This window comes from Schistocerca nitens, chromosome 3 (genome assembly GCF_023898315.1).
Source record: "Schistocerca nitens isolate TAMUIC-IGC-003100 chromosome 3, iqSchNite1.1, whole genome shotgun sequence".
Lineage (NCBI taxonomy): Eukaryota > Metazoa > Arthropoda > Insecta > Orthoptera > Acrididae > Schistocerca > Schistocerca nitens.
Genome location: NC_064616.1, coordinates 741,467,669 through 741,483,943, shown reverse-complemented (window position 1 = coordinate 741,483,943; position 16,275 = coordinate 741,467,669). Strand labels below are relative to the sequence as shown.

General features: G+C 38.2%; 1 protein-coding gene across 1 annotated transcript in view; it reads right to left on the bottom strand.

Moving 5' to 3' along the window:
- Positions 1-16,275, bottom strand: part of LOC126248717 (dedicator of cytokinesis protein 3) — a 1,129,652-nt gene that overhangs the window by 71,356 nt on the left and 1,042,021 nt on the right. The window contains exons 25-26 of the mRNA XM_049950022.1: positions 7,441-7,458; positions 5,135-5,297 (exon numbers count right to left, since the gene is read on the bottom strand). Of these exons, the coding sequence (XP_049805979.1) occupies positions 5,135-5,297; positions 7,441-7,458 (181 nt within the window). The remainder of the gene's footprint in view (positions 1-5,134; positions 5,298-7,440; positions 7,459-16,275) is intronic.

Here is a 16,275-nt window from a genome sequence, read left to right as displayed (position 1 = left end):
TAACCTGGGTTGTGAGTAACTGAATCTACTTTCCCTTCTTCCCTTTCTTTCCCCTCTCTCCTCCCTGATGAAGGAACATTTGTTCCGAAAGCTAGGAACATAAATTTTTGGTTCTGTTTTTTGTGTATCTATCGGCTGTACTGAGCTGAGGTAAGTTGTTAGTATTTGTTTCACATCTTTATATGAGATTTTCCATTAATCATATTCATTATATTTGTTTCTTCACTCTCTTTTATGAACATACTTGTCTTAAGGATATACTATTCTAACTGCTCTTTTCTGTAGCCCAAATATCCTATCCATGTAGAGTGTGAGTGCCCCATCTCAGATTTCAACACCATATTGAAAATGTGAATGGATTAATCCATAGTGTATTTGTTTAAGAACAGGAGATGTTATTATAATTATGAGGGATTTTATTAAGTTAACATTGCAACTAATTTTTTTACTGGTGTGACTTGTGTGCTCTTTCCATGTAAGATGTTCATCAATCACAATACCTGCAAATATAAGTTTATTGGTTGTTTCAGCTGTAGACAGTGATTCAATATTTATGTCCGCTTGAGATTGTTTATAATTTAACAGGAACTTCATCACAACAGTCTTGCACTTATTCAAAGTAAGTTTACTCAAGATTAGATGTTCTGTGATTACATCAAAGTTATCTTTATTGTTTTGCATTTGTAGCTGTTCAGTACAGTGCAAGATAATAAATGATGTAGCATCAACATAGTACATTACTTTTGAGTTTTGTGGCTCTGTTATGCCATTAATATACACAAGAAACAAAAATAGCCCAATAATTCTTTCCTGTGGGACTCCACAGCTGTGAGTCTTCTATGTAGATTTTACTTTTAGTATTTTACCTTTATTCTTAGAACATAGTTTATCATGCTGTCTTCAATCTCAAATACAAGAACTTTAAGCAATTTAGTTTCATCCTCTTATACAATAAGTTTCTACTTTGGATCAAAGTACTGCATGATTCACAGAATCAAAGATCTTAGGCAAATTCAGAAAAGTTCCAATGTTACTGCATATTGCCCTTTCCAGAACCCATGCTGCAAGTTATTTAGAAGGTCATACTTACAGCAGAAAGCTTCCATTTGATCTAAAATTACTCTTTTCAGTAACTTGATAAGTCAATGAAACTGTCTTATAATTATTTATGTCAGTGCTTGCTTCTGTTTTATACAGTGGTCATATGTCAGAATTCTTTAAAGGTCAGGAAATGCCTCCTGGCCAATTGAACTGTTTAAATCAATTATTCATTTTAACTGAGTTCATTTTTAGTACTGATTCATCAATTTCTTCTCTGCAAGCTTTATTAAAATGATCAGTAACTGTTTAGCTCCCATTGCATTCAGATTTGTGATTGACTACACATATATGTGATGTAGAAAATACCCCAGTAAATTTCATTTAGTAATCCTTTTCCTTTGCCTGAGCTTCTGCCCATTGTTTCAGAGGCATGATCTTATCAAAAATGTTTAATTTCATTTTGCCCATAGGTATTCACAAATTCTTTCGTAAACTCGACATATGAAATTCTTACTGAAACAACAAGGAAAGACTTTCATCTTGGCTTGTTGCACTGTATAGAACAAGCACAACAGTTTAAGTACACCAGTTCTCTTAATGTTGCTGTCAAACTATTTTGCTTGGACACTTTCACTGTCACCTAGACTGTGAATTGCACAATGAAATCAAGGGCTACATGTGGGCTTTATTCTTCTTCCTGCTCCTGCTGACACTTTTTTTAAAGAAAATTGTTTCTTTGGATATTTCACTTCATTGTCATGGATAAAACAAGTACATAATGATTACTTTAAAACTGTGTATAGGCAGAATTTTTCCAAATATTTTGCATGAAGTAAAAAATACAAAATTTCATTGATATCAACAAAATCTTTATGCCAAACAGAGAACTTTCCATCTTACTGTTATAACGAGAGTTCAGTTAAGTAATTACTATTCATAGTTGTGGCACTGATATTTTTAAAAGTTCAGAAATTGATATGACTGTAGTCAGATTTAGGTTCAGAGAAACTTTTGCTTCACATAGTAGAAAGGTGGTCTGTTTCCTTCTTCTTGACTCTTGGCTTCAACAATATTTGTGTTACACCTCACATATACAAGCAAATTAGAGTTTAATTCCAGAAACTTCTTTCATAGGTGAAATATGTCAATCAAAAAAGTAAATTATTGAATAGCAATGCAATTTGCAGTTGATAGGGTAACACACTCAATTACTTAGTTATTTCCCAGAAAATTAGATCACAACTCTTCCTCCAGGTTCTATACAATTTGTCATTTAAAGCATTAGGTGTGACTTACAGAACAATAATGCCATACTGGTTATTCTGAGATACAAAAATCTAGCTGCTCTAATTAACAAAGGATAAGTATTACTTTCTGATGTAACTAATTTATTTTCTAATTTCACTTTATGAATCATTTTTACAAAATTTCACTGACATATCATGAATTTCTCATTTAACCACATTCATTATTGTTTCCAACATTTTCTGTCATACACATTCACTTATATATCAACAGCAATAATAGACTTTCCCTACAGCAATTGATAAGAGATCACAGATAAGACTGTGAAACCAACAACTGCTTACAGTTCTCAGCACCAACAACAGAGCTCTTTGACACACTGATTTTCCTAGAGTTCTGTAACTTGGACAAGAATAATTTTAGTAAGGTGCATGTATCACAGCCCCAGTCTTCTTATTAATCATTTTCTGATTGTATCACAGATATGACAAAAGAAATCAAGTAGATTAGCATTTGCTGATAATTGCCTGACACACATTCACAAAGCAGTTAAAACTAAATCCATAATGGGGTACAACTGTTAAAACATACCAAAAATAATGATTGCCTAAAAAATCTAGTATACTGAAGTGAAGACTTTAACTGAAGCAAATTATGGGATCTAGACTAATTCTGTAAAAAATTTTTTTTTATTTTCAGTTGGTAGACAATGGAGAAATGGACATATTACAAAGCACAGTTATCAGTTCCATAAATCAAGCACTGATATGAGCAGAGTTCTACCAGTGCTGGGATAGAGACTGATAATTAAAGGCAGCAAACTTTGTAGTCATCTCATAAACTGACTGGAGGTCAGATGGTGAACTCAACTAATATTATTGCTCACAGGACATGACAAAGACAAATGTGGTAGTTGTTGCAATTTTGTCCAAAACTGAAGCTTTAACTCAGTTGGCTGCACGAAAATATGTCTGTTGTTAACTAGCATCTTTCATTTCCATCCAATTATATAACATCAATCCTCTTAGCTCAATGTGGAGTTCTTGTACTGGGTGGTAATAAATTAAAGTGCAGCTACTCATGGAGGTCCAGAGTGTGCTGTAATTATCGTATTGCAGCAAAACTTGATAGATATGTTAATTCGTTACTGTGGAAAATCAGTTCCAATTTTGGCCACCAGGTGCAAATCTGGCACTGTACACTGCTTGTATGACAGTATGACATCCACGCTGTCATTTGACAAGCCATAATGTGAGTGAAAAGTTTGGCTATTGAGAAGAGGGATAGTGATCTGGAATTGAAGCTATTTGTGTGAATGACAACAGTTGCAATGCTGCAATGAGAGGGTGTTGCCAACTGAAGGGTCTGAGGAGAGACACAGTATCATTAAATAGTTCAAAGAAAATGATAATGAAATTTGAAAACACAGTTGAGCTTGGTGTGGCACCTGGAAGAGAAAGGTGTCCTATCCAAGTGGAAGTTGTTCACAAGGTTGCTGTTGCTGTAACTGACCATGCAGGATGTGCCCAAGGTAGTGCTAGTACCAATGCAATGTCATGAAAATTGTCCACCCATTGTCAACAGTATAGAAAGTTTTGCAGTCCAGTCAGTGCAACAACTGGAACCTCATGTTCAGCAGCAACATCCTGAATTTGCTCTTCGGTTTTCTGGCAATGATTAAAGTTGACATGCGTCTGGGCAATATTCTACAGAGTGGTGAGACACATTTTACACTACATGGTGCAGTGAATACACAGAACTGCCCAATCTGGGGTACCATTAAATATTGTGTTGTGCACAAATAACAGCTGTGCTCATCATATGTGACTGTGTCATGTGGATTCACAAGCACCTTTATTTTCGGTCTGTTCTTCTTTGAAGAGAAGACATCCAGAGCACGTTTCAGGTGTAGCATGATATGTACATGTTATCAAGACCTCCTTGTCCTTGTACCTGTTTCCCGCTTTGGAAGAGAGCAAATGTGTGGGAACACTTCATGTTCACTCACCCAGTGAAATATCTGCTTAATGCAACCTTCCGTGAATGTGTTATTTTCAGGGGTTCTCCAGATTCATGGCCTGCAATGTCACCTGATCTGAATCCACGTGACTTTTGGGTTTGGGGATGTCGAAAAGAATGCATTTACGAGGGACATATTTGACCTCTACCTGATCTGAAGGTCAGTATACAGGAACATGTTGCTCAGATTCAACCAGAACTGCTATGAGTAGCTGTTGATCATGTTGTTTTACAGATGCAGCATCTCGTTGATGTGTCCAGTACTCATATTTAACAAATGGTGCAAGTTGTGATTCATAATAAAATCAACATTATGCCTTTCTCACTTGTTTGACCTTTTCTGCCCACATCCAGGCAATATTCTGTGGAATGATGAGGCACATTTTACTCAACATGGTGCATATGGAAACATTTGTATACATCTTTCTTGCATTCACAGTGTCAAATTTGCAGCTGATGGCCAAAACTGGAACTATTTTTTTTTTATTATTTATTTATTTATTTTTTTTTTTTTAATTTTTCCTCCACATAGGTCGGTTTCACCTTAAACACATTCGAATATCTACCAAGTTTCACTGCCATATGATAATTACAGTCCACATTGTACTTCTGTGAGTAACTGCACTTTTATTGTAATCATCCGGCATTATCAACATGCAAAAAATTTTTGACAAATTCTTGTAGTTGTGAATCAGACGCTAAGAATACATAAATCTATTGACAAGAGACGATCTGATTATATTTCAATTAATACAAAAACACCACAAATTAATATTAGAACAGCTATTTTTAATGGCCAAATATAGTTAATGGTAGTGTAGTGACTCACAAGAAGATTGACAGTGCAGGACATTCGTTTGTCCCTGTTCTCATCCCCCTGTATGACACTTCTGTAGTCCAGCAGCCTCTCCAGCAGTCTAGTAACAGAACTTATGAATGCTGCTCCACTGTCTTTCCAGGCAGGGTCTTCTGACTGCACACGCTCTAGGAGTCTGTGGAAAAAATTTGCATTTATTTCATGACCAAAAAAAATATAAAAAGAACTTCATCTTTATCAGTCTCTGTTGTCATATTTCCTTTTTTAATACACATAGCAAATTCTGAGATGTTTAATATTTTCCTACATTATGAGGTAAATCACTTGGGGATTAAGTCTCTCTACAAGACCACTGACATTACAGTGATATTACACAGTAACAGCTAAATCAAATGGAACAAAAACATATTCAAATGGGAAATGCTAGCATTACTTTATTCAGCAGAATGATAATGTATTTTCTCTTGTATATTTATTCACTTTCAAGCATTAATTAAGTAAGTTAGGAATACGAGTAGTAGAATGGCCCAGTGACTGAATTATATGATATAAGATAAAAAGACACATGTATATGAGGCCTTTTTAAAAATTAATATTTTATTCATCTCAGAGTTATTTAATTCTTGTTTCCTTGAAAGTACTCCCTTCCCCTATTCATGCACATATTGCAGTGGTGTTTCCACTTCCTCAAGCAGCCCTGGGAACCTTGTCTTGGAATGTGCTTAAATGCTTGTCATGAATGATCCTTATTGTTGTTGGAGTCTTCAGTCTGAAGACCAGTTTGAAGTAGCTATCGATGCAACTCTGTCCTGTGCAAAGCTCTTCATCTCCAAATAACTACTGCAAGCCACATGCATTTGAACCTCCTTACTGTACACGTCTCTTTGTCTCCCTCTGCAATTGCCCCCCCCCCTCCCCCTCCCTCCCCCCCCCCCACACATACACACCCACACACACTTCCAAGTTCTTTGTTGTCTCTGACAGAATTACAGTGTAGCTTGTTCCAGAATGGAAGTAAATTTTTATACATGGATTCCAGAGAAGCTGGCATCTGAAGCAAGATGCTATATGGGTGTGCTTATGCAGCAAACAATGGAGGTTTTGATTACTGTTCAATAGCTAGGTGTTCCATTTCAGAGTCTATAACTTTTCCTTTATCTTTCCCTATGTAGAATGAATTTTCCGTTCTCCATAATCCATAAGATGAGTAATTAAAAAGTCCCTTATTTTATTAAAAAAATTTAAAAACAGTGGAGCTGTCACCTGGATTATAATTTCTCTTACAGTGTCATGTTTCAAAACAGTTCACACTAATGTACACATTGTTCTCTTCTACAACTTATTGTTAGTGTCCAAAGTAGGTCTCAGCCAGTTTAATACTAGACATAACAGTTTTCAAGTTTTCTATAGTTCGCTATAGAACAACATCAGAACTGCAAGTTCAGGATATTCATAATTTCCTTTTCATGACTGTTTCAACAAAAGCTACTACTATTTATTTCTACAAAACCAAAATCTTACAGCCATGCAAAATAAATTAAAAAATAAGATCAAGAAACTAAGGAGAAAACTAAGGAGGTGTTTTATAAAATACAAAACATTGTTAAATAGTCATAAAACCACGCTCATAATACTCACAATGATGAAGTGATAAGTACATACACATTTGCTGAAGATCATAAATGTTCTTTAGCTTTCAGACCAAGGTTATTTATTCAAAGGAGGAGGGTTAAGCTCAACAGACTATGCCATTGGCTCCATATGAGAACACATATACAGTTATATTATGGAAATGACTATACATGATTTCTTTCCCTCATGTGTTGCCATTTAGTATTGTAACTATTATTTTTTGTATTTTATTCCAATTACTTAGTTATCTATTGTACAAAGATTCCAAAAAACAATAAAATTATAATGCTGTGTGACATACAGTAACATGCAGATAATATCATGAAACTAAATTTTGGCTGTCAAGTTTACACAAAATTTGAAATAAATTCCAAATATTCCTCAAGAAGGCTAATGCTATATGCAGTAATGTGGAAGCTGCCCTTTACTTTTTTCTTTCTAAATCTTCATGCAATTAACAGGCACATAATAATCAAGTTTAGCACCACAGGTACTCCCAGTAGAGCTTTTCTGCATGCTGTTGCAGTGAACAAGAGATCTACTGAAACATGGGCAGAAGGATTTGATATTAAATCATAAGGATACACTACTGATGAACCTAATTAACACAAAAAGAGAGAGAGAGAGAGAAAGAAGGATTTGTGCCAGTGGGTGCAAGATACACACAAATTTAAATACATACTTACACTGCACTTAAGTGTTCCCTTGTTAGCAAGAAAGAAATAATTCATAACAATTACTACTGGAATAATTAAACAAGGAAAAATGTAGTTGAGCTATGATGCTGACTGAAACTGACTGAAATTATTTCACTATGAACTTTCATGAAGTATTTATAGTAACTGATATCCAATTAATACTTTCTCTCATTAATTCTTTCTTTTAGAGAAATTAGATTTTTATGACATTGTAAGAAAATTCTTTACTATGAATTCTATGTCTTCATGGAAACACAAAACCACATACCACAGGAAAACATTAAGAACCCTGAAATTAAAAGAAAAATGTTTTTTACACTGGAGGAGAGTTCTGCTTTGGTACACTTTTAAGAATTTTGCCTCTATCCAGCCCTGTAATAGAAGTTTAATATATTTTCTTATTCTATTTGTAAATCATGGTATTCACTTTTTCCGTGATGCAGTCTTTCTCTGAAATTACAAAAATTACTTTAGAAAATAAAGATTTCTCCAAACGTGAAAACATGTTCCAACGTACAACATGGTCATGTACCTAACAAGAAATATTCAATTGAAATTTAAAAGTGTTGCAACTTAGAAAATCTTGTCAATACTGTATTTAATAGTCTATCTGTTGCATTATTACTGCACTACACACCAATAATCAATTAGCAAAATCAAATTAAGCAGAAGAATTATCAAACACCATCTACAAGTTAAATACATTTTGTAATAGAAGCTATTTGAAACTAACATAAATTTCTGTTATCAAGGCAGGTAAAAATATTAAGACATCAAAGAAATTCAGTTCATTTCCAAGTATCACACATTCCACAGTAAAGACCGCCTTCTGTTTAAAGGTATAAGATGGTGCGCGACCAACGAATTACAACTCAACTGTCCACATGTTACGTAAATAGTTCTAGAAAAATATAGCATTTCACTCACCATAAAATTCTGTACCAGATGAATTAACAACACTTTCCAAATAGTTTTAATACAGGTTGACCTAAAAATCCACTAACATTTGGAAATGCACTAATTCATGGAATAATGCAAGTAGAGAGGTAAAAATTGACACACACAACTGAAATGACATGAGGTTTTATTGAAACCAAAACTAATGCAAAATCTGGCTGACAGGTGGCGCTGGACAGCAACATGTCAGTGTGACTGCATGAGAATTGCGCATAAAATGACCTGTAGGGAGACAGAGAGTCAGCAGTGCCAGTAACCACGGCATCTTGACTTTACCAGAAAAGGAGCTGTTAATGAAGCTTTCCTATCAGAATGGATTATTATTAAAATCCATGGAGAAGAAATAAAAACTTTGAGGTTCGCCGATGACATTGTAATTGATGCTGAGGGAATCAGGTTTAGAAATGAGACACTTAAAGTAGTAAAGGAGTTTTGCTATTTGGGGAGTAAAATAACTGATGATGGTCAAAGTAGAGAGGATATAAAATGTAAACTGGCAATGGCAAGGAAAGCGTTTCTGAAGAAGAAAAATTTGTTAACATTGAGTATAGATTTAAATGTCAGGAAGTCGTTTCTGAAAGTATTTGTATGGAGTGTAGCCATGTATGGAAGTGAAATGTGGACAATAAATAGTTAAGACAAGAAGAGAATAGAAGCTTTCGAAATGTGGTGCTACAGAAGAATGTTGAAGATTAGATGGGTAGATCACGTAACTAATGAGGAGGTACTGAATAGAATTGGGGAGAAGAGGAGCTTGTGGCACAACTTGACTAGAAGAAGGGATAGGTTGGTAGGACATGTTCTGAGACATCGAGGGATCACCAATTTAGTATTGGAGGGCAGTGTGGAGGGTAAAAATCATAGAGGGAGACCAAGAGATGAATACACTAAGCAGATTCAGAAGGATGTAGGCTGCAGTAGGTACTGGGAGATGAAGAAGTTTGCACAGGATAGAGTAGCACGGAGAGCTGCATCAAACCAGTCTCAGGACTGAAGACCATAACTACAACAATCAGAATGGAGAATCTGTTAGTGCAGCTTTATGATTGTATCACCATAAGAAGGGTATCCTCATGGGTAGAGGAAAGTGATCATGAAGTTTGAAGCCACAGATTGTTTACACTACGAGCCCCGCAGTAGGTGACCAAACACAAGTGCTACTGCCGTTCAGACAGTTTATAAGAAATGGAGACTTCAGCAGGTTATCTTCGCATGATGAAGTCAGCATTCATGAAGTCCCATGTTGCACTGGCATTCCACACACACACACACACACACACACACACACACACACACACACACACACACACTACAGTTTCGAAAGCACTAAGACTCATGCTCCAATGCTATCTGTATAAAATCCAGGATCATCAAGATCTGTAATCCACCAATTTTGTAATGTAGAGAGCATCTGTGGTGTAGGCACTTCAAAAATGAAGGAAGATGACGATTAATTGTCTAACGTGTTGTGGACCAACGAAGCCCATTTCACACTCCAAAGGTCTGTCAATAAACACAACTGCAGAATATGGGCTACCAAAAATCCTACAACTGTCATGGAAACCCCATTGCATGATGAGCAAGACACAGTATGCTGTGTATTCACCACATCAATCATGATCGGACCCTTTTTCTGTGAGGTAATGCCAGGTGCTGTTTTTCAAACTGTCAGCATGATGGATGTGAGGTACACTGATATGTTACAGAATCATATCAACCCTAGCCTGACTGATAAACACCTGCTTGGAGGTATGCCTTTTATGTAGGATGGTGCTCCACTCCTTATTGCTACACATGTGAAAGAGCTCTTGAGCACATCATTTGGTGAGGACTGCGTGCTGAGCTGCAACTTCCATCATGCTTTGCTCCTAGTTCCTCAGACACCTATCTGGGCGATTGTTGGTTGTGGGGTTACCGCAAGTCACAAGTCTACTGGGAGCTTCCAACCTTATTAGGGATACTAAAAAACAACATCCTATGGCAAGTTCCCATCATAGCTGCTGATATGGTGTGCAGTGCTACTCATAACATTGTTCATTGACTACAGGTATTGTTGATGAATATGTTGAGCATTTGGTATAAAGAAAACCATCTTTGCTAAAAATCAAATTTTATGCTAAGTACCGCCTTTGTATCATATGAAACACCATCTATTGGTCATTTTGTGCACTTTTTTGGTTTCAATAAATCCCCATGCCATGTCAAGTATGTGTGTCAATTTTTACCCCTCTACCTATATTGTCACATAGAAGAAGGTGTAATTAGATGAATGACAAACACTAACTTCACTTAACGAGGGTTTATTCAGCACTTGCACATACAACAGTGCGGAACGAACTGCCTCTAGCCAGAACACATACAGTATATATACAGCTACAGAACCTTCCAGTACAATGATTCTTGACATTTTTGGATACTTCTACAATGTACTCAAACCAAATATAGAAATTAAAATTGTATAATCCAGGTGAGTTTTGAACAAACAACCCTCCATACAACACTAGTATCATAACCACTACACCATGGAGCTACTCAGCTCCTTAAGTGAATAGCGTCTCAGTGTTACATTGTCCTAGTCCGGGATGAGTCATTGGTCCTGCAAACTCCGACTCCTGATGACTGATTCTCGCCGTGGTGGTGATATTCTTAGAACTTCTTTTGTTGTTACGCTTTTCATCACCTTTCCACTTGTTGCCTGTCGCTGGAGCTTTGAATTTACCCTGGTTTGCAGGATCCTTATAGGGCTTCATTCGAAGGCCGTGGACCGTATCTCTGACCTTTTGCCATCTTGTGTCGGGGTTGAAATCTTCAACTTCATAAGTAATATCACACAACTCTCTTACAACCTTATAAGGTCCAAAGTAGTGCCTGAGGAGCTTCTCCGAGAGACCGACCTTCCGAACAGGAGTGAAGATCCAGATGAGGTCACCAGGTTGGCAGATAACAGGGTGGTGGCTCGCGTCATACCTTCAGCGATCATTTTCTTGAGCCTGCAGTGTGTGGAGTCGAGCTAACTGCTGAGCTTCCTCAGCTCTGGTTAACACATGGCTGATGTAGTCATCGTCCATGTCATCAGGATATAGTGGAAACACAGTGTCCATCATAGTAGTCGCCTCATGCCCACGCACCAGGAAAAATGGCATAAATCCTGTGGTGTCTTGTTTGATGGTGTTTTAGGCAAACATCATAAAAGGTAGCACCTCAGATGCTCTGCTCAACATTGACAAACATTGATAGCATGTTGGCCAAGGTCTTATTAAGGCGTTCAGTAAGCCCGTTAGTTTGCGCATGGTAGGCAGTCATCATGTGATCAGTAATGTTGCACCAGTGGTTTATCTTTGCCACAAGATTTGATTGAAAAACTTACCCTCAATCCGTAATTAATGACCTTGGGGCATGGTGTTTTAATATAATGCCTTCCACGATGAATTGGGCTACCTCGGATGCTTCGCCTGCCTTCACTGCTTTTGTAATGGCATAGTGAGTCAGATAATCAGTGCAAACAATAATCCATCTATTGCCACTAGCAGACATTGGAAATCATCCAAGGAGGTCAATCCCAACATGCTGGAAAGGTGTTTTGGCTGGTGGAATTGGTATGAGTTGGCCGGGTGGTTTCTGAGGAACTGCCTTTCTCCTCTGGCACTCTCGACAGTGCGACACAGAGTGACAGACACCCCTAAATAAACTTGGCAAGAAAAATCTCTTGCAGATTCTATCGTATGTCTTCATAAATCCTAGATGTCCGGCCTCAGGTGTGCCATGGAATTTCTGCAGAACATCCAAGAGCATGTGTTTAGGAATCACTGGTAGCCACCTCTTTCCAAATGGATCAAAGTTTTTCTTGCAAAGAAATCCATTAACTACCTTAAACTGTCCTTTCACATCCTCTGACCAATTTAAGGCAAGCATAATTTGAGATATCGTGGCGTCCTTCTTCTGCTCAGCAGAGAGATCCAGGAGTGCAATGAGACAGACACTATCTTCATCAATGTTTCATGGTCTTGTAACAACTGTGAATGGCCTTCCATAGAGATACTGTTGAAATTTGCTCAAGGCCCAGATCACAGCAAGACATTCTCTTTCTGTAGTTGAGTAGTTTCTCTTGGCTTTTGTAAGTGTCCTAGAAGCATAGGCTATAATCTTCTCTTTTCCATCCAAAATTTGCACCAGAACAGCACTGATCCCATACCCACTGGCATCTGTGTGTAGTTCTGTTGGTGCTCTCTCATCATACAGACAAAGTACAGGGTCAGTCATCAGAGCTTTTCGTAGCACATCGAAAGAATATTGTTGAGCACCATCCCAGATAAATTTTGCATCAGCTTTTAACAACTCTTGGAGTGGCCTGCCTTTAATAAAAAAAGTCTTTGATAAGACAACAGTAATAAGAACATAATCTGAGGAAGCTTCTCACATCTCTAATACTTTTACGAATAAGAAATTCCGTTATAGATCTCACCTTTTCTGGGTCTGGTTGCACACCTTTGTTTGATACAAGGTGTCCAAGTATTTTGATTTCTTTTTCCCCAAAGAGACACTTTCTTGGATTAAGTTTCAGTCTGCCCTGTTGGAGACACTTAAGAACGGCCCTCAGTCTTTTTATATGTTCATCAAATGTCTCTGAGAACACTATAATATGATCTAAATAACAAAGACACATCGCCCACTTCAGGTGCCTTAGAAGAATATCCATCACTCATTCAAAAGTTGCTGGTGCATTACACAAACCAAATGGCATTACCTTAAATTCAAACAGGCCCTCAGAGGTGATGAATGCAGTTTTCTCACAATCAGCCCCATCTACTTTGATTTGCCAGTATCCCAAGTACATGTCAATGGTTCAGAAAAACTTATCGCCATTCAGACAATCTAGTGTGTCATCAACTCGTGGAAGAGGGTAAATGTCCTTTTTAGTTATCTTATTAAGCTTCCTGTAATCAACACAAAAGCACCAACTGCCATCCTCCTTCCTGACGAGGACCACTGATGATGACCACGGCTCTGTGAAGGCTGAATGATGTCATTCTTCATCATTTTCTCTACCTTGTTGCGAATTATTCAACATTCCGTTGGTGACACACAGTATGCTCTCTGGCTTATTGGTTTATGGTCTCCAGTGCTAATCCAGTGCTTCACCGTCAATTTATCTAATTTGCTCTTCACCTGTGGATTGAAGCATTCAGAGAACTCCTGAAGAATGTCAAGTAGTTTCTTCCGTTGTTCCTTGGTGAAATCTGGTAATAGTCGAGCTAGAAGATCTTGTCTCGTAGTGGTAGCGCTAATTTCACCCACAGACTCAGCATGGGAGGTTTCTATGGTGCTCAGCTGTTCTTCAATTAACAGCTCAGTGTATGCTACGCACATGTGTCTCATTAGGATCTGCGGTTCTCGGCGACAGTTAACTATCCACAATTCACCGAATCCATTCTTAAACGAGACAACAGAGGCTGGGATGACCAAGTTATTCTTCAGTGGTATGCCTCTCTTACATTCCACTACAAGAACCATGGGTTGATGCAAGGCACAACACATGACAGTTACCTTTCTAGTGCTGATTGTAGGAATGGTCACTTCATCCAGCACACATAGTCTCCACAAACTTGGATGCGCATCTTCCTACCCACAGTATCTCATCTTCTCTAGCATAATCTTCGAGCAACCCCAATCTATAATCGCCTGAGAAGCTTTCAGAAAGTCCCATTCGAGAATGACGTCTTGACTACGCTATTGTAAGATGATGAATTATAGGACTGTGTATGTCCACTTATACCCACACAAATGGTACATCTTCCTGTAGATTTTTCATATTTCCCATTAGCCACCTTCAGCAGAGATGTTTTGCTGTCAACAAATACGGTTTTCTGCAACTGGCAATGGTACTTCTCCGAAATGACTGAATATGATGCACCAGAGCCCAAAAGAGCTTGGGCTAGTCAGCCATCCATGAGGGTATCGACGTAGTTTCCTATCATTTTTGTTGTGATCAACAGTGGAGGATTTTTCTCTTCAGTGGCCTTGCCTCCGAAGAAGGTTGCACTCTTCAGTTTTCCAGGTTGCAGCAGCTAGATGATTGGCTGGAGCTTCTAAACTGTGATGGAGAACTTGATCGGCATGTTGGGGAGAGTCCTCTCCAGCAGCTAGCTTGCGGCAATAGTGACCTATGTCGTCCTGCACCCACATCTTCTTGTTCATCTTCGTTGTCCCGGCGTTGGCATCGGCTAAGATTGGCCTGTTGTCTTCTGGCGCAGACATCATCAAATATCTGCCGCCTTTCTCAACAATAGCACAGCACAAGTCCCGGTTGTCCACAGTGGAAACATACTGGTTGGTTATCCAGGGTCCTCCAGACATCAGTCTTCCTTGGTGCCCAAACAGGTTCCTCATGTGGCATTGTAGGAACATAACTCTACCTGGGTCTTGACTTTTTCACCATTTTAAAGGGAAATGAAGGATGAGAGATTGGGTTCAAGGTCTGTTCCACTTTCTCCCTTATGATGCCTTGAAGTGTCTTGGTTTTTTGGTCGCCGTACAATCCAAGTGCCTTCTGAACTTCCTCTCTCACTATCTGACAAAGAACACTTGTGGAATCAGTTGCTTCCTACATCAGAGACAATGATACAACATTTGGAAGCCATTCAAACTTCTCGCATGTAATTCTTTTTTGATGCATTGTCTCGATATACTGGCACCATTTTATGAAGTCATCTGCTGTCAAAACCTCCTTCAGGAGTAGGGCTTGATACATGTCCTCAGCAAACCCTTCATGAGATGTGCAACGTTATCTTCCTCCTTCATTCTAGGATCCACTATTTTACACAGCTCCAAGACATCTTGAATGTAGGATGCTGTAGTTTCTCCTGGACACTGTGCTCTGCACTTTAATTTGTCTTCAGCCTTGCACTTCTGTCATTGTGTGTCGCTGAAATACTTGCACAGTTCCGAAATACTTGCACAGTTCCACCTGGAATACTTCCCACTTCATGAACTTCTCCTTGTTGTTCTCATACCATTGCTTGGCAGTGCCCTCCAAGAAGAAAAATACGTTAGCCAAACACACGGTGTCATCCCACTTGTTTGGATCTTGGTCATCATCACCAGAGAACCCGGAAGGATGTCTCACGTGGTGACACACAGTTGCTGTCATCGTAATGTCCTCTTCTTCTGTCTCCAATAGATTGAGATCTGTTGAATATGGTTCGAACGCAGGTTTCTCACAATGTAAAATGCGGCTCTGTCGTGGCTTGATGGGAGCCACTGTGTCATCAGTAATGTGCACTATCACAAGTTCCAATACCTGGCACCTCCACCAGAATAATGTCACGTAGAATAAGGTGTAATTGCACATACAAGAGCGCAGAGCAAACTGCCTCTGGCCAGAACACATACAGTATATATAAAGCTACACAACCTTCCCGTACAATGATTCTTGACATTTGTGGATACTTCTAGAATGTACTCAAACTGAATATAGAAATTAAAATTGTACGGTCCATGTGAATGTTGAACTCTCGACCCTCCATGCAACAGTCTAGGATCATAACCACAACACCATGGAGCTACTCAGCTGCTTCTGCGACAATATTATTCTATTATGTTATTGATTTTTTAAAATGTTAATGGACTCTTGGGTCAACCTGTATATTACACAGAACTTAAATGTGTAGAGAGTGAAATGTTTCCTCATTCTGTGCAAAACACAACCTCATTTCTAACAACAGCAAAAACTATAGTAAAAGGTGGAAACTGCTTATGATGGTCTCTAGTGTGATTTCCTTCATGTAATTCTAAAATCAGTCACTAGATGAAGTACCAACAAAAAATTATGTATTCCTAGGTACATTATGCTCTATGCACAACACAATC